Source organism: Triturus cristatus, chromosome 6 (genome assembly GCF_964204655.1).
Source record: "Triturus cristatus chromosome 6, aTriCri1.1, whole genome shotgun sequence".
Taxonomy (NCBI): domain Eukaryota; kingdom Metazoa; phylum Chordata; class Amphibia; order Caudata; family Salamandridae; genus Triturus; species Triturus cristatus.
The window spans coordinates 812,590,164-812,615,157 of record NC_140589.1 but is presented as its reverse complement, the minus strand read 5'-3'; the positions used below and the strand labels follow the sequence as shown (position 1 = coordinate 812,615,157).

General features: G+C 43.4%; 1 protein-coding gene across 1 annotated transcript in view; it reads right to left on the bottom strand.

The window, feature by feature from the left end:
- AKT3 (AKT serine/threonine kinase 3) overlaps positions 1-24,994 on the bottom strand; it is a 740,092-nt gene that overhangs the window by 315,914 nt on the left and 399,184 nt on the right. Inside the window, exon 4 of the mRNA XM_085611402.1 lies at positions 23,908-24,019. Coding sequence (XP_085467528.1) covers positions 23,908-24,019 — 112 coding nt within the window. The remainder of the gene's footprint in view (positions 1-23,907; positions 24,020-24,994) is intronic.

The following is a 24,994-nucleotide window of genomic DNA, read 5'->3' as shown; positions in this document are numbered from 1 at the left end:
CATCAGCAGCAAAAAATCCAGGCAGTGGGCCTCCAGTGTTTGGCAAGGTTGATGAAGTTGGCCCACAGTGGGGTCAGATGCTCCTGTTTGACTCTTCAGGCAAACTTCGAGGGTGACCTCAGGCTTGACAGGAGCCCCTGACACAGCCAAACTTCTGAGGACTACCCTTGGGGTTAAGCCCACAGTCTGGCAATGCCATCTGCAGTGCTTACAGGCATCACATTTCTGTGCTCCCCCAGGGCCTGGTAGTTGTTCCCCACTCCTCACTTCAAAGTCGCATCTTCCACAGCAGCCAGAGCCCATGTATTAGAGAAGGAGTAGATCTCTGAATTAAACTTCCACATTAGTGGTCAGTGTCACCATGCTTTCTTGATCAAAACTTTTCAATTCGATTGTACACAAGGTGAAGGTCACTCCCAACGAAGGGTAAAGCTCAGATATCCTTACTCTTAAAACCAGGGAAGGAAGCTACATAATGTGCATTCTATAGACCGACAAAGCTTCTGAAGTTGGATGTTAAAATATATCCTAAAATAATAGCTACCCAACTTGAGTCAATCTTACCTTCTATTCACCCAAACTAGTTATGTTTTTATTCTCGGCAGACAGACTCATGATAATATTAGGAGGATTGTTCACCTGTGTCAAAAAGCAACAAAAAAAATGTATCTTTGCATTATTAGCATCTCTTGATGCAGTGAAGTCTTTGGACTCAGTGGACAGGCAGTTCCTGGTAAAGACTCTTCAGCAATTCAGTTCTTTGTCAGACTTTCATTTCAATGGTAATGGCAGGTTACCTGTCAGCGCTATCCAGAATAAATGTAAGTGTAAAGTTATCGCGCCCTCTGCATCCAGGTCATGGAAAACATGGCTCCTCTCTTTCCCCGCTCTTTGCCCTTGGCATTGAACCATTAATGGACAGAATAAGGAGAGATAGAGGGCAACCCTTTTGGAAAACCTGAACACAAGATTACTTTATTCAGTGACAATGTTTTGGTCTCCTTAATATCACTAGGTACCCCTTTGGCATATCTGTCAAATCCAATTAAAAGAATTTGATGCAGTGGCCATATTTAATATAAAAACACCCACAAATCAAAAATACTAAATCTCACACTGACACAAGAGGTGAATGTCCTGAAGTCTCAGACCTCCCCAATAAATTGGCAATACACATCACACACAAGTCAAAAGATCTATATAAAGCTAATTTCCCACAGCTACTGTCGTCCTTGCGAACTGAATTTAGTAGGTGACTAAATTTTTCCTCTCTTGTATGGGATGAATTAACATTTAAAATGAATGCTCTCCCAATGGCCTAATATTTGTTTCAAGCTCCTCCAACCATAGGCCATAGAGAATGTTTTGCAGAGGCTCAATCCATGGTAATGCAATTTATATAGCAGGGACTTTGTCCACGACTCTCCCATAGACAGTTATACTTACCTAACACCTACGGAAGGTCTTGGTCCCCCAGAGTTTGAGTCATAATATAAAGCCTTCCATTTACGTTTTATAGCAGACTGATCCCTTAGAGAATCTGACAAACACTGCATTTACAAGTATAGAGCTATAATAGGCAGCACGATTTGAACCTAGATATGGAAACCCAAGATTGACCGACCCCCAAATGCCCCTTTAAGTCCCAATCTCAAAGCCACACTGGAGATTTCGGATTCATTGACATGGCACACTAACATTATATATTTTCCTTCTCCACATACCCTGACCCACCATAATCCTGCGGGAGAACGTTTCCGCTACACACAATTCAGGCTCTCGAAACTTACCCCATTTGAACAATTTGTGAAACAGGCGCGTAGCTCGAAAGGATGCATCACCATGCTCTATAACATTCTACTCCAGATAACTCCTTACGTTCCCATACATCTAAAATGCATTGGCACACTGTTCTTGCAGGGAGGTTGACGATAAACAATGGAAGATCTTATGGCAGGGCATAAATGCTCGCACAGCATCCTTGATATGGAAACCCACTACAAAGTAGCCAACAAATGGCACTTGACTCCCAATAAACTGCATAGATCCTACCCGCCGAAAGCCCACTCTGTTGAAGAGACTGTGAAGCAACAGGTTATTTTAAACATATCTGGTGGGACTGTCTCTTCATCAAATCCTCTTGAGTGGAAATTCTCGCCTCTTTGAAGGCTATGTTGGGCTAACCCTACCCAATGATATGGTCTCTGTTCTTTTGGGCCTATGCTTAGACACCAAACAGAGTCTGACAGAATAGTGATGTGGAATTACTTGGCAGCCATGAAAATTACATTAGTGGCATTTTGAAAAAAGAAAGAACCATCCCTCATCATCTTGTGGGATCACTGCCGTTGGAACATTATTACAATAGAGAGACTTACTAACATGCTTGCTAATTCCTATGGCAACTTTTAATCAACATGGGGTTCAGTGATGGAATGTTTATCACAAGGAATCACGATAGGTATGAAGCCTGCTCGCTTAAAAGCACTTAATCTGTTTTTATTATTGATTAATTAAATAAAGTAGGTTGTGTGAGGGGCCATATGAGGTTTGATGATATTGGTGAAAAACTAATGACAACTACAAAATGTACTTCACTCACATGAACTTCAGATAGACACTGCTTACTTGATGACAAATATTAGTATCTCTAGGGGGAGGAGCTTGCCAGAGCTCAAGATGGCCGCGTCCTGAGCGAGCTCAGCAAGCCATTATGATTATCCTGACTTCTGAGCGAAGAAATCACTGCTCCCGCCTTGCATCTGAAAGCACTAGTGGAGCGCTATCGGCCGGTGCCCCTGTCGCCGCACGCGGTGTTGCTGGACAGCGTGGAGGTGTTGTGGACGAGCGAGGCCTGCTGAGGCTCGGTGGTGTGCCTATGCCGGAGACAGGGTGGCCAGCAGGGTCCCTGGTGCTGCTGACCTGACCTAATCAACCCCACAGGGAGCAGAAGGTGCCAGACATCAGGCATGACTGCTGTGATTGTTGTCGTCCGGCCCCCTGGGAGCGTGTGGTAGCGGCGGTACGGGGCCTACGAGGAGCGCCTGTTTGGTGCCTGTCGGGCGAGGCCGAGCCCTGGGGCCTGCGGTTGTGACCCGGAGATTGTGCAGGAGCGGAGTGGGTCTGCTGTTCTGCTAATTGGCGCCGGAGTGCGCAGTATATCGCTCACGACTGACAGGAGGGGCCCCTCATCTCCAGATTTGCACTGGGCCTGGAACTGAGTGCTGGCTGCTGCTGCTGGGGGAGTTGACGGAGGAGAGGCATGCTACCATGACAGGGCGGCTCGCACACATTGCGCCAATAGAGGGTACGACTTGGGCCCTACTGTACCGGACCCTTGTGCGGTGAGTTGGCCTGCGTTATATAAAGAATTCCCAACAAGGGCCAAGATAAATAGGAGGGGCAGTGCAACTTACGCACGCCTGCACGCCTACTAACCGGGGCCCGGGACTTGGGAGGTACTCTCCAGTGAGCGCATACTTGATCACCGGTGAGGGCTGGCCACCGTGTCCAGCTTGTGACTGTGCGGCGGTCCCACATCCCATCTTGCATCTCACAGTTCTCTCTTCTGCATATCCAGGAACTACTGCTTGCAGCCTACCAACTGTCTATTGATCTGGTTTAAATTCTTGGTTGAAACCCAGGTGAAGTTGCATGGCGACTCTAGTCTCTGGTGAGCTGCGACTTGAGAGAAGCGGGACCTGAGAGCGGTCGACCATGACAAGTTGGGGATCACATGGCATTGGGAGGGAGGTTTTACTGTTTGTTGTTATGATCACAGTGCGCTCAATGTATTTATATACTCCACCAGTGGGACATCTCTGCAGATTCGAATATTGAATAGCTTGGCAGACATAAATAGCGCATGTACAGTTACGATAACCAGCTATAGTGCAGGGCCAGGATATCAAAGTGCGGTTCCTAACATGGAATATCAGGAATCCAATGACTTCAGAAAGGTACGAAAGTGGTAGCTTACCTCACGAGACACGGAATAGACATAGCTCTTTTACAGATGACCCACCTGCCCACAGACAGCAAACTGCTAACGCGCAGACATCTGCAAGCCCTTTTCACGCGGCTGGCTTCTCCACACATGCAAGAGGGGTACTCACTTGAGTTAACCCTAGATCAGGGATCACCTTAGAGCCTATTGAAACAGATATGGGGGCAGGTATACTGTCTCCAGGTGTAAGGGGTCGAGAATGGACCTCTTCATTTTTAAAATGTATGGTCCAAATTTTGTTAACCCACAATTCAATCGAGAACTGCTGGAGCGTTAGCGAGATGATACCTCGCTGCCGCAGCTCTGGGGCAGGGACTTCATCTGTGTTCTCGAGCAGGCATTGGATCGCTCTGGGGGCCCAGCCCGATGCATGTCGGCCACAACAAAACTATTATTGATGCTATTACCCAATTAGCCTTACTCCTCCATATTCGAGATTGCATGACTCACCCTTGCTCTTACTCAGACCACTAACCTATACTGCTGGACATTGAGAGCCCGCAGAAGAGACCCGGCCCATTCACGTGACGATTTCCCTCAAACTCGCTACTCAACAGTGTTTTTAAATATGAAATGTCGGAAGCCATAGAGTCTTTCTTTGATACTAATATTGGCTCGGTAAGCCGGTTTCCCACAGTCTGGGAAACCTTTAAAGATTATATACGAGGGATTGCCATTTACAAAACACTCGGGGTCCTACGATCTCTGAGAGGACGACTAGATCTTGAGAAATGGTTGGCCGATCTGGAGCAAGGAGCCTTGATGAGGGGTGACTATCAGACTGCGGAGGAGCTAAAAAAGACACTAAAGGAATACCATGAAACATGCCGACAACGAGATTAAGCATTTGGGAAAATATTGCCAAAATTTATGGGGGAAGGGGAACGGCCCGGGCCAAGCCTGGCGGCATTACTACGCAGTAGAAGGGAGTCGAATAGAGTCATGGAATTGCGTGCAGTGACAGGGAAGATATTAAGAGACCCGGCTGATATAGCAGACAAATTCAGTCAGTACTACTCTGTATCGCCCCAGAGCGCCTGCGGACAGCACAGCTATAATAGACTAACAATAACAGATTAAATTGCCATGGTTGGCTGACGAGAACAGGGAATATCTTATGAGACTGCGTGACTCTTGGATAGTCCTCACTGCATTAAAGACCATGCACTCTGGTAGCGCACCAGGGCTGGATGGTCTCACCGTCGCATTCTACAACGGATTTAAAGAGCTCCAGGTTCCCCACTTAATTACTTTGTTTAAGGAGATGGGCGAGAGTGGAGAGATGCTCCCCTTTATGTAGGAAGCCCTGATAGCCACGCTCTTGAAGCCGGGCAAACCGCCCAATGAATGCTCCTCGTTCAGGCCCCTATCACTACTTAACATGGACACCAAACTATTTGCTAAAATCTTGGCCAATCGTTTGGCCCCACTGGTGCCACAACTGGTTGGGCCTGAACAAGAAGGCTTTGTCCAGGGGCGCAATTGAACGTACAACCTGCGCACTGTGTTTGGTGCAATACAGCACACGAAACCAGAGATTAAAGCTGCCACGGTCTTCCTTGATGCAGAGAAGGCCTTCGATTCGGTGGAATGAGCCTTCATGACATTTGTATTGAGGAGGATGGGTGTGGGGTGGGATGAGAAGTCTTTTTGCAAATAGTGGCGGTCCACAACCAAAGCCTTTGTTGATGGATATATTTGACAGAAAGAATTAGCTTATCTCAACAGAACTAATACAGTCACACCAGCAATTTATGGAGTCCCGAAAACCCATAAAGATATTTTGGACCCACCACTAAGACCCATCATTTCTTCCATAAACTCATGTACGGAACCATTGTCAAAATATGTTGACACCTTTCTTTGCCCTCTAACCACCCAGTACACTTCGTACATTAAAGATACAGGCCATATGATCGCAACATTGGAACATAAACCATTCAACTGCAATACACAACTACTTGTTACTCTTGACATAGAGTCTTTATATACCAACATTCCCCAGGACCTGGCTATAGAGGCGGTGGCAGCCCTCCTGGCCAGGACACCTGGGGATAGACCTGATGTGGTTATCTTGGATTGTCTCAAAATTGTGTTACAACACAATTATTTTGAATTCAAACAAGACCTTTACCACCAAATCAAAGGTACAAGTATGGGGGCGTCTTGTGCCCCAAGTGTAGCCAACATTATTATGGGGGAATTTGAGCGCAAACATATTTTCAAAGAGATTGCTCCTTTTTTTGAAAATATAACTCAATGGCATCGTTTTATAGATGACATTTTCTTCATCTGGACAGGCACAGAATCTGATCTCCTTGACTTTGTATCTTGGCTAAACTTAAATGACAATAACTTGAAATTCACTGGCAAATATTCCGCTGACAAAGTAGAATTTTTAGACATATGGATTACAGGCAACCATGGGCACTTAGAAGTAAGTTTGTTTAGAAAACCAACAGCTAAAAACACTATCTTAGAACATACGAATTACCATCCACCATGCCAAAAAGACTCCATCCCCTTTGGGGAATTCCTAAGAATCAGGAGAAACTGCACTAACATCGCAGAGTTCATGATACATGCCAAATCACTCCAGGAACGCCTCCTTCTTAGAGGCTATCCGAGAAGACTGATACGTCAGTCACTCAAACGGGCTAAATATTATAACAGATATGCCCTTATCAGTAATGAACCCAAAGAGAAAATGGACAAACTTGTATGTGTGGTGGATCATTCCAACATCAATTATGAAATTAAACAGATTTTGGACAAAAATTGGAAAATCCTGAAAACTAACGAAGACACCAACACCATACACAAACCAATAGTAGCTTTTAGAAGGAATTCCAACCTAAAAGACAAACTGGTGCATAGTAGATTCCACCCACAAAACAAGACCAGACAAACTACCCTGGATGGCAAACCTTTACCCTTAGGAAACCACAGATGTGGTAATTGCCATGCATGCGAACACGCTATAGTCTCACAAACTTGGACATATGGCGAAAAATCAGGCAAATTACAACAAATGACCAACTGTAGGAGTTCTAATATCATTTACCTGATATTATGTCCATGTGGCCTTGGCTACATAGGGGAAACATCTAGAGAGTTTCGGACGAGACTCTCGGAACATAAATCAGCCATAAGAACAAATAAACAACAAGCACCTTTAGTCAACCATTATCTTGATTATAAACACAAAGAAACGGAAATAAAATGGCTTATCATAGAAAAGGTCAAGACAATACCAGGCAAGGACCCAGCAAAAACTAGGAAACAACGTGAAACATTTTGGATTTTTCACTTGGACACTGTACGTAAAGGCCTCAATGAGGAAATTATCTGGTTAGTTACAGAATAATTTATGTATATTGTGTCCAATCTTTCAGTTTTCTGCAACTCATTTGCCAATTCGTTTTTTCTGATTTATACTGGTTGGTTTCCAATTCTATTTGCATTTTTAATTTCTGTTCCTTTCTCCATAATTTAGTAGGAATAAGTTCAGCTAGTATTACCAACACCCTATAACATTGGGTCCGCTCTATATAACAAAGGTAACTCCCCTGTGATACTGATAAAACACCTTGTTCCCCTGTACAAACACTGATCTTAGGCCATTCTGTGATGGCCTTGTCACAATTTTTTAATTTAATGTGTCTGCAGTGCTGTAATTGCAGACAAGATACTCTACATTATCAGGACTTGCTGTTCTTTTTAGATCATTTCAGACCATCCCAAGATGGCGACCACCTCAGTCTTCACTGATCGCAATTCTTGTGTGATTGTACACGCTATACAGCGTCATTAACAAAACAGATATAAGCGTACACAGTAATCGTCAATTGTCGGACTATCAACTCTGTTTTCAGAGTTCTTTGTAATAAGGACTAGCATTATTATACACATGCCTTAGACCATAATGTGCATGGTTTGCATGTACTCTTTTCAAAAACTTGATCGACATACATTTACTCCTTTTTATCATTTTTGACAAATTATTCATCACTTTTCAATTTCACATACTATGTTCCTCGGAGGTATTATGTTTTTTCATTACTCTACATACCATCCAGAGATGGCGCCGAAAGTTACGTTTCCTCCTCATGAAGGGCGTGTATCGTCACGTGATCTTTACGTTGTAACATGTGACCTCAGTATTTTTCAAACAAATACGAGGCCACCATTATACCCTCGCTTTCCCGATCCGGCAGCACCGAAAGCGAGAAACTGTACAAACTAGGAGGTAAGGACAGCAGAAGCTCTAGTGACTTAATCTATCGACAAAGATAGAAATCTAATTGCACACCAAAATATTTAGGCACCGCATCCTAAAGGGTCTGCTCGCAAAGAACGTATATTGCGGTTCTTTCATGTTACGACCGCAGGTGCCTCTACAGAATATATAGACTATGACTGTGCATTCTATAATGGACGTGTATACATGCGTGTGTATGTTGGCTTTAACCTTGTCCACCACGTAATGAACACACGTTTTGTATATAGCTTTCGCATATGCGTGTGATTTTTGGTTTTAACTTTGTCTACCACGTAACAAATAAACGTTTGCCCATGGCGTACGTAAACTCTATTCTCAGAGTACACACACTTTGTGCTTCGAATATCCACAACAGAAAGGTTCTCTCTAATACTCTACACTAGATGCTCAGTCGCCTCAGGTCATTTGAATTTAGAACGGTCTTTTGAGTACTAATAAGACACTATAGGCATCGCTATGTTAGTGTCACTTTATGCTTTTTAAGTAATCACATTAACCATCGTACACTTATGTTGTCTACTGGACAAGTGTAGAAATCCAACAAGACTGAAATGGCAAATTTTTGGTCCTTTTTAGATTGCACCCCTGAACACAATATGCTCTTCAACCTGTGTAAGCCGAAGGGATAGACACGCAGCGTACCCTCCTAAGGACTTATGCACTTAAATAATTTGGGTAAGAATCTCAGGGCATTTTAAATTCACCATTGCTGAATGATTACTGTGTTACTTCATCCCTGATAAATATATATTCTCATCTGTTTGTCTTTAGATGGAATTGATGCAAACATTTTAAAAAGTGTGGCCAATCGCTTTCGTTGTGCTCTTGAAAAAAACAGAACGTAGGAATGACCAATGGCCTAATATATCAGGATATACAATTTTTGACGTTCAGTTATTCTTTAGAGGGTGAGACAACTTTAATTCCCTGCTTTTTGAAGCAAATAATTAATAAAAACCTTATACTTAAAGGTTATATTTCTCTTCCATTTGTTATCTAACAGAGTCAAACCTCTAGAATTTTTTCGTGTTTTCTGCACCAGTTGGAATACGGATCAGGCGTTTGGAAATCAGAGGCTACGCCAAAAAACACACGTAGGCGAATATTATGCCAACACTCCTTTTCCTTCATCTTTTTAGCTTGCGTAACAATTAGTAAATCCATGAATGTTTTGACTCTTCCTATGGCACCCTTTCTTTATTTTGAAGCACTATTTGGTTACTCATATCTTGAGCACTATCCCTTTTTGCTTGCAATGTTGTTAGAAACGATAAAATGATGCTGCTATAACTATTTCTTAGCTGCAGTGGCTCTAACTAAGCTAGAGCACACACATATACGCTATTTTGAAAATCAATCAACCCCAGGTTGTATACAAGACTCTCACACATGCAAAATTCTCATTTGTTATCCCACATAGAGAGAACCCCTATTCTTTCGCCGTTCAGACGATAAAGATACCTTTAAAAATACACTGGTCCTGAAGAAGGAGACGTGGAATTTATATACAGTCTCCGAAACGTACGTAGACCGGGAGAACCGACCATACATCTGGGAGATCCACAGAAGAATTCAACCTCAACGTCCTGATCTTAGTATCTTAGGACTTAGCAAGAACTATTCAAAATCTATATATATATATTTTCTTTGAATCAGAATTTAAGTAGGATCTCATGCCAGAGTTGGTTTGTGGTTTTAATAAGAAATCATTTTTTTCTTTACCCTATGCAGAATGTTTGATGGTATGTATGAGTGAGTGATAGGTTAGAATGTTGATGTGACGGTTTTTTCTTATTTTCCTTTGGGGTCTCTTTTCCACAGGCTTTTTTAAACTGTTTTGCCTTTTATATTCACAAGTACTTATGAAATTCAATTAATGTGGAAATATTGTGTGAAGTAATGTATGTTCTATATACAAATTATATGCTAATAGAACAATTATGAATGTTCTGCTGTTTACATCTTTAAAAAAAAAGAAAATAATAAAAAAATGAAAATGTTTTTGAAGTAATTTTGCATTCTGGGGTATTTTGTAACACATAAGTGATAAACTCTGTAGAAATAAGATAGGTCAGATAAGAGGTTCTCTTTCTTCATGAGACCCGGCTGATATAGCAGACAAATTCAGTCAGTACTACTCTGTATCGCCCCAGAGCGCCTGCGGACAGCACAGCTATAATAGACTACCAATAACAGATTAAATTGCAATGGTTGGCTGACGAGAACAGGGAATATCTTATGAAACTGCGTGACTCTTGGATAGTCCTCACTGCATTAAAGACCATGCACTCTGGTAGCGCGCCAGGGCTGGATGGTCTCACCGTCGCATTCTGCAATGGATTTAAAGAGCTCCAGGTTCCCCACTTAATTACTTTGTTTAAGGAGATGGGCGAGAGTGGAGAGATGCTCCCCTTTATGCAGGAAGCCCTGATAGCCACGCTCTTGAAGCCGGGCAAACCGCCCAATGAATGCTCCTCGTTCAGGCCCCTATCCCTACTTAACATGGACACCAAACTATTTGCTAAAATCTTGGCCAATCGTTTGGCCCCACTGGTGCCACAACTGGTTGGGCCTGAACAAGAAGGCTTTGTCTAGGGGCGCAATTGAACGTACAACCTGCGCACTGTGTTTGGTGCAATACAGCACACGAAACCAGAGATTAAAGCTGCCACGGTCTTCCTTGATGCAGAGAAGGCCTTCGATTCGGTGGAATGAGCCTTCATGACATTTGTATTGAGGAGGATGGGTGTGGGGTGGGATGGGAAGTCTTTTTGCAAATAGTGGCGGTCCAATATAATTCTCCGTCCGCTAGGATAAGGGTGGGGGACTCGGTACCTGCCCTGATCAAGATTTCTAGAGGCACTCGTCAGGGGTGCCCGTTTTTGCCTCTGCTATATGCTATAGTCCTGGAGCCACTGGTGTGCTCCCTCAGGGAGTAACATGGGCAAAGAGGGATTTTCTTCCCGGGGTATAAGGTAATCGTATCCACTTATGCTGATGACACACTTCTGTATATTAGAGACCCTGAGTCCTATTTGTCCCTGGTGCTGAGAGAAGTGGTGCGATAAGGTGAATTCTCCGGCCTTAAGATAAATTGGACTAAGTCTATTTTTCCATTGACTCCAGCTATGGTGCCTATTGAATTAGACCTTCCACTTTCCTGGTCCACCAAACCGGTACCTATCTGGGAGTCCAAGTCCAAACGAACTCTGAGATGGTATTCAGAGAGAATTATGGTAGAGCAATCACTAAATTAGAGGAGGATATGGAGCGTTGGGTTCACTTACCATTGTCACCCTTGGGCCGCATCTCTCTGATGATAATGGTGGTGTTACCTGGGTTCTTATTCTTGTTACTCAGTGTGCCGATGGTGCTCCCTACACACTTCTTCAAAGTTACTAGATCGTTACTGCTAAAATTGGCTTGGGTTGGCAAGCAACCACGTGCCCAGTGGAATATTCTCACTCTCCCTTATTCTATGGGGGTTGGGGATCCAGATTTAGAGCTCTACTAGAGGGTGGAGCAGGGCTCGCATGCTCACAATTGGGTTCACCAGCGTGCAGCCCTGCCTCACCTGCAAATTGAACGAGTGGCGGCAGCGCCTGCCCCCTCACAACGCTGTTATTTCACGCCCCATCGAGGCGAACCGGTATTCTAGACTCAATTAATGCTGTGGTGCATGCGTGGAACAACCTATTGAAGAGGCAGGCGGGCTTTATCCTATACTCACCCCTGACACCATTAGGGTGGTGCCAATGGTTGCCGACCTGCAAGAAGAGAGAGGTGGTTAAGGCGTTGGGGACATTCAGTATCACCAAAATTGGAGACTTGTTTTTGGAAGGCGGAGCTCGTAACTGGGCTGAAATCGAAGCTAAGGTTCATAATGCTACTCCTCTGGCGCAGTTTCATTTCTTCAGGGTGAGACATGCTCTCCGAGGGTTACTTGGTGAAGACATGATGGAACCGCCTGAGGTTGCGCCTCTTGCTTTCCTACTGCACGCGGATTCCCCCAACGAGAGAGTCTCCAACATTTATAGCATAGTGCAGGATTACCGCAGGAACTTTTACACTAAGGCCAGCCTGAAATGGCAAAACGACCTTGAGAAGACCCTTGACGACGCCACTTGGCATTATTGCTGTGAATCTACGCAGCGCATCTCCTTAAACGGATGACATTGACTCATACAGTTCAAATTTTTAGATATAATTTATCACACTCCAGCTCGGCTGCATAGATACGGCCTTCGCAACACTGCAGAGTGTGAGAGATGTAGAGCCAATCCAGCGGGGTTTATGCATGTTATTCCCAGATATTGCTAATTTTTGGAGGTTAATACTTCAAAAGCTGAGTGACATTATAGGATTGCCGCTATCACTAGACCCGCTGTTGGCCCTCCTAGGACACTCAAGACAGCTACAGAAGGATATATGCTGCTTGGTTGACATGGGCTTATTGATAGCGAAGTGTTGAATAGCAATGCGATGGCCCCGGCGCCCACTATTGCAGATTGGTCTAAAGACATGATATATTGTAACACTCTGAACTGTACAGTGAACTACTCGCCCATCAGAACCAGCCCAAACGTTTCTGGGGATTATATCGAAGCTACTTAGCCGCAAGGGAGTCGAATGTGCCAGAGTGAAGGGGGCTGGCCTAAGTGACTGACAAAGTCATGGACATGCCCCTTGGATCCTCCTTTGAAGAGTCATCTGTCATTTGCAATGTATGCTACCACTATGTGAATGCCCTACTTTGCCTATTGATGATTAGGAATATATAGAGGCCCATGATCGGGTATGCATTGTTTCGGAAGAACCACATGCTACTTTACAGTTTGTGCAGTCCTAAAGTTTTCACACTTGTATTAAGAAACATGGTCAGACCATCATTGATGTACACTGTGACTGTTTTTGTTTTATGTCTTTGTTTTAATGCTTGAAGCAAAATTCAATAAATAAAAAAAACATTAAAAAAAATATAAGTATCTCCATCTGTTCCCCAAGTTAGGTGGGTGGGGGGTGGCTCTAATAAAGGGAAAGTTGAGCATTTTTATAAGCTTTTAATCCATTGAATTTGTCATTGCAGCACTGTGAATTTACTTACACAGGCTTGGAACTATTTTTTATATATATTATAAAAAGGATTAGGTCATGTTTATATACTGCAAAAAGGAAGATGCTTTTTAAATCATACTAGGATTGACTTTTAATACATTTAATGCATGTTTTGCATTGCAAAATGAGTATTAGTATATTTTAGATAATTTAACTGTGTGTTTTATAGACTTAGATTTATACAAAGAATGTGTGATTTGTGTAATGGTTTGTAAAGCCCTAAAACGAATAATAATACTGAAAGTGATAATGATGATAATAATTATTATATTAATCAGCATTATTATTTGCTTGGGAGAACACTTGCTCCTACCCAGCTGAAGGCCCTTTGCAGTGTTTACGGCCGTCCAATTATTTGCCAAACGTCTTGGTTGGAAGAAGGCTAACACACATTTTTCCAGGGAAATCGGTGGCTGGGAGTACTGTGATGGAAGATAGATGCACTAGCTTATTGGTTCAAGGGTGGCGGTGGTGTGAGCGTCCATTGTTACTTTTCCAGAAACTTTCAAGCTCAAGGAAGTGGCCTTCAGTGTGAGACAGGGACGTGTTGAGGCAAGAGCTGCTGTGTGAGAAATCCTGAGGAAAGTGAGAAGTGTGTAGTAAATTCAGAGGTTGAAGTTGCCTACAAACAGAATTCAGCTAACTGACCAGGCAAATAGTCCCAGGAGGAAACAATGAGTGAAGAAAATCACAGTGAAAGCCAGGGGCCCGGAGAAGGGTAGCATTAGAATGTGTATGAAACAGGAGGTGGATAAGAGACCGATAGTGGCAAGTAATTGCAAGGCATGAATGGGAGAACTTATGCCATTTATATAGCATGGGGGAGTTGGGTGGTACTAAAACTCAACAATGCAGCAGGGAGAATTAGGACACAAATTGTGAAGTAGAGGGACAGGCAGGTTTGCATGGTCCTATGAAAGGATAAGTAGCTTTCGGGTGTCATTTGTTTTTTATTTCTTACAAAACCTGTGCTACATGGATGCAGAAAATTTAACAACTCATAAAAAATATCTAGTTATGGAGGGTCTTAAGCAGGCAGAGGGAAGAAGCAGCAAACACAAGCAACCAGATAATGTGATTGGTGTCTGCTTTGTGGAGGGTGGGAAGATCATTGTAAAGCCACGCATCTTCATAGGGAATATGTGGCATATTTTTGAATGAGTATTTGAACAGTACTATGGATAATCTCAAGAACCTGTCACAAGATGGTAGAAAACAAACTTTACAACTCCTGCTGTGCTCTTTCTTGCCCCATCCTGCTCTACACCCTTTGTGTGCAAAGCACGCTTAGCATGCATCTAACTCATAGATCGAAGCTAGGAGCATGAGGTAAAGCTGAGCAGACCTGGATAATTAACCAATTCAGCTGCTCTGAGTTGATTTAGGAAGGAGATGATGAAAGGCTGTTGCAACGACCTGCAGACTGGCCATCAGAGCAGTCTGGAGGGGGTTGGGGCGGGGGCGCACTGTTTTTACAGGATAATCTCAGAGGAGAGCACTTGCGCTCAATCCGTTGTACTCTCGAAAGAGTATCTACAACAGCAACGTTAAACTCCTATTGACGGACACACAACATTAGAAGAAGCGGAGAGACCAGTAGCTAAAGATGCTAGCAGGTGTCACCGTTTCAGTGCCTCAGCAGTACTCAACTGGATGGAAAGGTAAAAATAGCCATTTTAAAAGCATATATTGACAAATTAATTTGAGCAAAGCAGATGGTTTTTCATGTTCCTGAATCACTCAGGTGATTGGCATTTTATGTACAGTCAAATAATGCAAGTTTACTTCACAATGTTATTGTTTTCTTAAACTCGGCACATACATGATAATTTAAAGAAATTCCACGACAAAGAATCAACAAAGCAGCCAAGTACGTCTGCTTCTTCTAAGTCTTTAGTGAGGGACATTTTTCTACTTAATCCCTTTGAATAGAGATGAACTCTCTTATCAGGAGCATATAGACTCTAAGGGCCTGATTCCAATCACGCAAAGAAAGTCCTCTGTACGACTCAGATCTGTAGGGCTTTCCTACTGAATCGTGCTCCTGGAGTCCGGGCGACCAATTCTGATGCATCCGTATAGTGATGTACTCGGTTCGCTCGGACTACCATTGAACTCAATGGGAGCCTGTATACTCAACCTGTACACAGGCTTCCATAGCAAAAAGGGGTGGGTGGGTGGGGAAAATCCTGCACCCTGTGGCAGGCACCCCATGGTGTCCGCAACACCGTGCATGCATGGAAAGGGGGGACCCTTGGTCTCCCCACAGGTCCAATTTGGAGGGCTCCAGGTGAAGGGGGGTCCTGCTACGGGCCCCCGAAGAACGGTTCCGGCAAGTTTTCCGATCCGGACATTCCAAATCGTGAAGGCTGTCCGATTCGTTCATCGTACTTGCTCGCTCGGAACCAGAGTCCCTAGAGCTGTACGAATTGGCTGTGCACGAGTCAAACTGACCGGATCAGGTTTAGAAACGATTTGGTCAACGCGGACACGATTTTCGCATCGTACTTGGTCGTCCGGTCTGGGGGACGATTCGGTCAGGAACAAGGGCTCTGGATCGGTTTAGGCAAATCCAAATCTGATTCGGTGCCCTTCCGATTGAGATCGGAATTCTTTTGTGCTCTTTCCCTCCCCCCTATGATTGATCCCCCGGGAATCGGTGCAGCATAACCAATAAATAGCTTCATCTGCAATTAATGGTTCCCCCTTCTAAATTAGCCTAAAATCCAACTTAGTCCATCTCCAACAAAGGGCACTACATATCCAACAGGGCTGACAAGCGTAAGAACAAAAGATGCATAAAAAGACAATACAGACATGTCATATCCCCCTGCCCTATCACTCTTCTCACCTTTTCCCTGAAAAGTAACCTTATCACCACAGCTACTAACCAAGCACTTTGTTGTTCCCTACAACGAAGTTATAAGTCCCACCCCTAAGTCCCTCTATTTTTTGCTGTCTGCTAACCACTCCTACAGAGCTCTTAAACAACAACCCCTTTTCTAGCCTTCTTCAGGACTTGAAACATTCCAAGTGTGACTGTTCAATACAGATAGAGACCTGAAGAAGAATTATTCTAGCAAGCAGTCCCTTAGTTTACCATTAAGCATTTAAGTCAACTGTTACAGCAGAAAATGTTCTCTGGCCTATGCATGATGTCCTTTTTCAACTGCCCCGCACACCAACCTCCTCTAACCACCCATGTCAAGCGTGCTGCTTTTATCTGCATCTTGGCATCATTAGCAACTTTCTACATTGGCCACCCTTGGTGGTACACCTCCTTGTAAAACCAATACTAAAGCATTGTATAGTTCCAAACCAGTCTTTGCTTCAATGCAATTCAACACTATAGTCAGATGGTCAAGATTTTAGTACATAACCACTACATGACAAAAGCATGTCGTCTTCGCGCTCACAGCCCAGATCCAGCAATAAACATAGATACCAACCTGATGGTAGAAAATGGTCACATCTATGACACAATTTAAAATATTTTCTGTTATGGGGGTTGAAACCAAACCATTTGCGATTTCCTCACAATTTCTACCTTCACTGCTTTTACAACGTCCATACTTACTATTTTAAAATATTTCTGCTTCAGAACATTGCCCTTCGCTTGGAAATTGTGAAGGATTTCTCCTAAGCCACCCCTTCAAACTACAGTGGGCTTCCTAGGTCTTTAAAGTACCAGTGCACAAAATGAGCTCTAGTAGCGGAGTGGCTGACCTTGAAATCAGATGCCCTCTGCCTGGCCTCTGTACTTGACCAAAAGAGGAAATGGGCATGGGAAGATCAGGTACCTCCATGTGCCTCAAACTCTATAATATAACTATGTAAAAAGGCCAATTGTGCTGCATAATGTGCCCTTTACCCATACCAATAACAACCTGGTGTTGGGAATACGGTCTTGATCGGAGGGAACAAACATTTTAAACTCTACGTACAGCATCTCATTTATACTCCAACTGTAATAAAAATGCTGGACTTGGGAGCCCTGCTACGAGGTTCCGGGAAGCATGCAGACTAACATATGTACAGTCAAGTTTTGTTGGTGAACTGGGTGGGTGAAAGTTGCTCTTTCTGCATTGTACACGGAGCCAAAAGAGTGTGTTCTAGCTGGTCTTCGGTGCAATGCATCTTTCCTGCTTCTTTACCCTTGCTGCTCAGCCAGTGTGGATGTGCTGTGGAATGTTGGTGTGCATGGTGAGGTAATAGAATGTTGGGATGCCTGGTTGTGGAGTGTCAGTTGGGAGTATGGGCTGAGCAGCAAAGAAACTGCTCCTGGTGGGGCTAAATCCTTTATGGGCTAAATGTCTGTTACCATCTACTACAGACCACCTAAGAACTGTATCAATAAACATTCATGATTTATTCTACATCTCGGCTACTGGAATAATTTACATTCATTACATGTGGCGACGATCTGGGATTTTACCTGCTGTGCCACCTGATGGACCACTGGAATTCTAAGCATGAAGAACCTCCAAGGTAACGAACCTCTTGAAACTACAAGCTACAGATTTAAAAGCATACTGGCATCCCTGAGCCCCACCAGTGAACTTTACACCGGTCACCCCAACCTTAATGTGTCAGTCCCTGCTCTACTTTCCTGCTCACTGTCCTGCTCTTTTGCGACAGTGGTTCCTGTTTTTTCACTTTGGACAGTGTTTCAGAAGCTTCTCTTTTTCTATTTTACCCTACTGCCATCATTACGGAGGATACCCGCCTAGCTGCCTGCTCAACTTTTGATTACCTTTCTGCCGACGTAACCTGCCACTACTGTGCAGCATCGTACCAGCCTCACCAGCTCCATTTTGCCGCTTTGATGTTTTGGTAACTCAGAGTCGAATAATTCATCGGTATATGCAGTCATCCAGTACTTTTATTTGAGTGGGAAGGACTGATACTGGTGTTTGGGACGTTAGTTGTAAATACTTTCTTAATTTTTTCTATTTGTACATTTCCTCCATGTGTGCGCTTTCCTATGACAGTTTAACCGCCTCCGCCACGGTTTTCAAATAGGTCTGGAGCCCCCACAGAGCCCACGTGCTCTTACCTCCTACAGCTTTGTCTTTTCTCCATTCACCCTTCTGTGACGTCTTCTACGTTTGCTGTGGCCCGTGGAGAGTGTTTCCTGCATGGTGATGCCAGGAGCCACCCGGCGTGGCATCACCAGTACGTGCCGCCATTTTGTGTTTGTCGCGTTCCTTCATATCAGAAGCAACTTTCATTATACGCGCTCTGCCAACTATGTTGTTTACAGGTGCCTCAATAAAGTTTTGAGACATTGTAGGAGTTTTCCAGCACTGCCTCCCTGCTGGGACTCTATCAGCATCAGCGTTCTTTTCTGAACACAAGGACATCGGATCAGTGCAGCGGATCCTTGTGCTTCATTACAGGTACTGTTCTGCCAAACGATCTTGGTTATGTTTATCATCACGAGGATCTCCTGTTTCACTGTGGAAATTCAAGCATCGCATGAGGTGTGTTTGCTGTTAATGGAACTTTGCATAATGAAACTCCTGCCTTTTTCAACATATCCAATTGGCGCAATTCAAGTACTGGACTTTCATTTCTCTATGGTGACTTCTTATCTTCAAAGTTTTCTAATTTTACACAAGTTTGGAAAGTGTTACATGTGAACTACATTGCTAACCTGTATTTGCTTGGTGCTTTTCTTACTTTCTTTAGGATGATGCACTTCGTGTTTATTCTCAGGGTTGACTGCACAATCACCTTTTCTTATTTTTTACAGTTGTGAGGCATTATGTGACCTTCCACCTTGGCACAAATTCTTGTGCATGGATTTATCACCTACATTTTCAATATACTTTACAGTTTTTGGTTCGCAAGCTTACTTTACTTACAAGTTCCGTATGGGAATTTTCCTCTGTTTGAGGTATGTGTTGTGATAGCCTTTTTGCAATGTAACGTTCCACTTTTGCGTATATTCTTTTCTGTGTAGATTCATCACCTACATTTACTTTTCAGTATTTGTTTTATAAAGTTCCTCTTCATGAGATCTTTTGTTGTGATTTTTCTATGAATTTCTGTCAGGTTCTATTCTACCTTGTACAAAGGTCTTGTGCGTGAATAGTCTGATGTATGTGTGTATGTGTGTATGTGTGTATGTGTGTATGTGTGTATGTGTGTGTGTGTGTGTATATATATATATATATATATATATATATATATATATATATATATATATATGAGATTCCCGTTTGGTTTCTCTTGTTGGGAGTACCTTTTGTCTTTCCTGGTTGTTGCACTTTACTTTTCATTGTTTGGCGTTCGCTGTTTTTCATCTCCATGCTAGTCTGGCCAACTGGTGTGTCCTGGTGTAACTTTGAACGTTTTGTCCTGTTCATCTATCTGCTTGGTTGTTAGTTCTTCTGTGCATATGGTGAAATTTTCTTTATTCTCAATTTTTCTTCACTTATACGTATTCCTTGCGCTATTTTCTTATATACAGCCCTTTACCATGCTTTATTTATCGTTTATTGAAACCAGGGTTTGTAGCTTGCATTTTCTTGTTATTTTTATTTTGCTCCGTTAAAGGGGAAGATGTGCTCATTAATTATTGTAGTGTTTCAATTGTATTTCTGCTTACGTATTTATGGCGTGTCTTCCCATGAAATACTTTGTGTTCTTGCTTTGTAAGTTTCCATTATGTTGTTTGCAGCATGTTCACTTCTATGTTACTTTTGATAGTGCTATGTTTACTTCTGGTATTATCATTTTGTTGCGGTTTTATAAAGGGGGAAGATGTGTTGTATCTGGTCTTCAGTGCAATGCATCTTTCCTTCTTCTTTACCCTTGCTGCTCAGCCAGTGTGGATGTGCTGTGGAATGTTGGTGTGCATGGTGAGGTAATGGAATGTTGGGATGCCTGGTTGTGGAGTGTCAGTTGGGAGTATTTATTTATTTGTTTATTTATTTTAAAAGTTTTATAAAGCGCTTCAAGACCCGGGGGCAGCAGTGCGCTTTACATGAGCATTAAGATTCCAGTCGGTACAGTAGATTCAGCGGGATCAAAAAAATATACAGACATTACACATTAAAAACACTTCTTAAATAAGCAAATAGGCTAACAGTTATGGCCGCGAGTAGAACGAAAATGTCACTACAGACAGTTAACACAGAAACAATAAAAAAGGCAAGGGAGCTAAAGAAGGGTCTTTTACCCGGGACAAGGCTTTCGTTTATGCAGTTAAATGTGATAGGGCTGATCAAATATACATTGCCCGAAACATGCAGCACAGGTCAAATTAGGAAAGGGGGAGAGGGAGAAATCGGGGCTGTTAATGAGGAAGCAAAGAAAAATCAAGTGAAATAGGGTGGGAGGGAGCAAAAGAGAGGAGAAGGGATCAACAAGTTTGGGGGAGAATTGAGGAGGAGCTATAGGTAAGTGTTAAAAGGAGGGAGGGTAGCATTAGAGTGGAGAAAAAAAGTCAAGGAGGGAGAGAGAGGGGAGAAGTGTCGGACAGAAAAAGACAGTCAGCGGGGAATGAATAATGGGGGATGAATAAAGGGTTGAATACAGTGATTACGGACCCCAGTATTTGCAGAGAAGGTGGGATTTGAGGTCTTTTTTAAAGCTGTGGTATGAGGGGTTGCAGCGCAGGTCTCTGGGGACGGCATTCCAGATGATCGGGCCGTTTCCCCGAGAAGGAGCGGGATTGTGTGGAGCTCCTATTTGATAGGGGGGGGGACGAGAAGTAGAGCATTTGAGCTTCTCGTCTGCCGCGAGCAGCCCGCTTTTTCAAATTCGTCGGAGAGATATAGCGGGGTTTGTTGGTGGAGGGCTTTGTGTATAATGCAGGCAGTCTTGTATGCAGATCTTACCTCAACGGGTAGCCAGTTTAGGGCCTTGAGGGCTGGGGAGATGTGGTCGAAGCGTTTGCAGTCGGTCATTAGCCTGGCGGCAGAGTTGAGCGCAGATCTGAGGGGGGCAAGGTGTGTTTTGGGGATTCCAGTGAGGATAGCATTACCATAGTTTATTTTGGAGAGGACTAGGGATTGGACAACCCATTTAAAGTCATCAGAAGGAATGAAGGGTTTGAGTTTTTTAAGATGCCGGAGAGTGCAGAGAGCTCCTTTTGCCACATTCTTAATGTGGTTGTTAAGAGAGAGTTTATTGTCGATATTGAAGCCAAGTGATTTTGCTGAGTTAGATAAGGAGAGCGAGCAGTTCAGGGCATTGAGGTCAGAGAGCCAGCCTTGGGTGGGGAGCTTGTTGTTTTTGGGTGAGAAGAGAATGATTTCGGTTTTATTAGGGTTAAGTTTGAGGTGATTGTAGAAGAACCAGGATTGGATCATACTCAGGGCATTGTTAAGGTGGAGAATATCGGAGTGGGATTTGATCTTGTAGTACAGTTGGGTGCCGTCCGCGTAGAGATGGTAGTTAATTCCTGCTTGTTTCAGAATGAGGGTAAGGGGTTCCATAAAGAGGTTGAAGAGGGAGGGAGAGAGAATGGAGTCCTGGGGTACTCCTAGGGAGACCAGCGTGGGGTTGGAGAGGCAGTCCTTGATTTTGATTTGTTGTGTTCTGTGTTGGAGAAAGGAAGAGAACCATTTGAGGGCTAGACCGTTGATGCCAAAACTGGTTTTGAGTGAGTAAAGTAGCGAGGCGTGGTTAACTGTATCGAAGGCAGCGGAGAGGTCAAGGAGAATGAGAAGGCAGGACTCCCCATTGTCAAGGAACCAGTGGAGGTCGTCGACAATCTTGAGCATGGCGGTTTCCGTGCTGCATCCTTTTCTGAAACCGGATTGCAACGGGTCAAGTAGGTGGAAATTGTCGATGTGATTGTCGAGTTGTCGGAGAGAACATTTTTCCAGAACTTTAGATAGCAGTGGGAGGTTCGAAATGGGGCGAAAGATGTTAGAGTCATTCGGGTCAGCAGATGGGTTTTTGAGGATGGGAGTGATTTGACCGAGCTGGAGAGAGTCAAGGACACACCCCATGGCAAACGAGGAGTTAATGATTGAAGTCCAGTAAGGGGCGATGATGTGTTTGAGGTCATGGACGAGGCTGGGGGGAGAGGATCTTTGGAGTGCGAAGAAGGCTTAAGTTTGGAGATGATGTTGAGTGACAGGATGGAAATTTTGCCATGAGGCATTATTTTTCAGCTGCAAGATGGAGGGGAAGGAATCAGGAGAGGTAGAAACAGGAGTATGTGTTGGAGTGCTGGGATGGTGGGGTGGGTCGACGTGGACGGGAGGACTGAAAAGATATCACCCGCAGGTAAAAGGGAAGGCGAGGCAGGGGTAGTGAGAAAAGATTGCTAGATTTTGGTGATTTTCTCAGAGAAGAAGTTGACAATTTCTGCGCATCTCTCCGAGGAGGCAATCAGCTCCGGGGGGGGGGATTATTTTGTTGGCATTGTGGGAGAGAGGGGTGAACAGGAGTTGGGCTTGGAGTTCAGATTCAAGTACGTCTGAGGGAATTTGACTAAGGTTTCTGGCCCATTTGAAGGATTTGGTGATTTTTATTGGGGGAGCGGGATTAGCTACGATCTTAAAAAGAATGAGGTGATGGTCCGACCAGTCAGTGGGAGTGATGCTGGTAAGGGACGCAAGGTCACCGTCAGAAATGATAGCGTCAAGAGTAGCTCCTTTGATGTGGGTTGGATGTTGACATAGTTGTTTGAGATCGTTAATCTCTAGGAGGTTACTGAGGCGCATGACTATGGGATCCTCTACATTGTTCCTATGGATGTTAAAATATCCTAGGAAGGGATTTTTGGAGTTTGAAAGAGAGGATAGTGAGATGAAGTCAGACAGTTCTTCGGCAAAGAGAGGCGGTTCACCCGGCGGGTGGTAGATGTTGTGCAGTCAGATGGGGGGGCGCGCCCTGTATCAAGAGTTCAGCACCAAGGTATTCAAAGGTTTGGTGGTCAGAGTCTGTTAGAAGGGAGAGATTAAGGACGTTTTTATATATTATGAAGTATGGGCTGAGCAGCAAGGAAGCTGCTCCCGGTGGGGCTCAATCCTTTATGGGCTTAATGTCTATTACCATCTACTATAAACCACCTAAGAACTGTATCAATAAACCATCATCATTTAATCTACATCTCGGCTACTGGAATAATTTACCTTCATTACAGAGTTCTATGAATAATGCCCAGTTTGACATTAAAGTAGCTAGATTGGATTGAGAATAATTCTTGACTACGAGAAAAGAATGAATTAAGCAAGTGAATGCAATGCAGATGAATATGGAAACCAGAAGACATCTGAGCTGCACAGCGGAAGGTGTTGTCAGAAACCAAGGTTGTTTGACTTCGGTTTAAACTGGCTCTACGGCTTTTAGAGATTTACATTGGCAAAACAACAGGATCCTGTCAAATCTTCTTAACTGTCCACAAAAAATAGTAAACTGGGTATTACATAAAATCAATGTCGAAGGAAAAATTGTAAAAAGCACTTAATGGAAGTTAGCAACTAAAATGTTGACTTTTGAGTCTGGTTTTTACATCATAATAACGAGATTCACGCCTCACCGTTCCTCCGGAGTGTCTACATGGAAAGTCCGTTCGATTACAGTGGTCCACTGGAGACATCGGATGATAAATGTGTTTGGCTTTGGTCTTTCGGTTTTCATTAATTGACATTCTAAGAGAAGGAAAACAGTTAATGTAGACTTATTTGGAGTCTTCATTCATGAAAGCACATATGTTCTGAACGTACATAATACGTTAATATAATGCATATGTTCATGAAGCTAGTATCTTTCGAATGAAGAAGCTTCTAGCCAAAAAGCTTATTCCTCAGAATCCATCGATTTAATCCGAAGAATGTTGTGATGGAGCTGTAGTAACAACGCTTGAAGCTTGTGATTGGCCCAAGAAAAGACAACAGCACTTTCAATTACTACACAATTCTTAACGCCATATTGGACACCAAACTATGCACAATCCTTGTAGGCATCTTCTACCCCATGAACAGAGAATGAATTAGAAATACAACACCATTAAGCAAATACAATTACAAACTTAGTTTGGCTTCATTATAATAAAAACAAGACGGTAATTTGAAGACTGAATTATATAGACCAATGCCACATGACAGTGGTGGATGAACGAAGGAAGAGGATACGCTATGATTTATTAGCTATATGGACCTATGACAGCAGATATATTGGTGCATGAAGTACTTAATGGCATTTTATATTGTGTAGTATTCCTTTTTGGATGTTGCAAAAATTGTATGGTGTGGGTGGATGTTAAAGACTTAGTACTGTGGGATTGGAACACAGGATGAAGGTAGCATCTTACCTTTGGATTTGATAATTTTCGTTTTTATGAAGAAGCCATAGGTGGAAGACAGTAGGTATTTTGGTGTATGACGGTGGGTGTGTTGATTTAGTTTGTACATTGTGTACATTTATGTTGAGTGTGTAGGCTCATGATGCTCTGTTGTTGTATGATGATGGGTGTTTTGGCATGTGATGTTGGAGCGGCAGACGTATGATGGCGGGTGCACTGACCGATGGTACTGAGTAAGGGGATGCTAGTAATGGTGAGAAAATTGGTGTTAATGGTGGTGGTGGTACTAGTGGAGATGGCGATTGTACTGGTGACAGTGTTA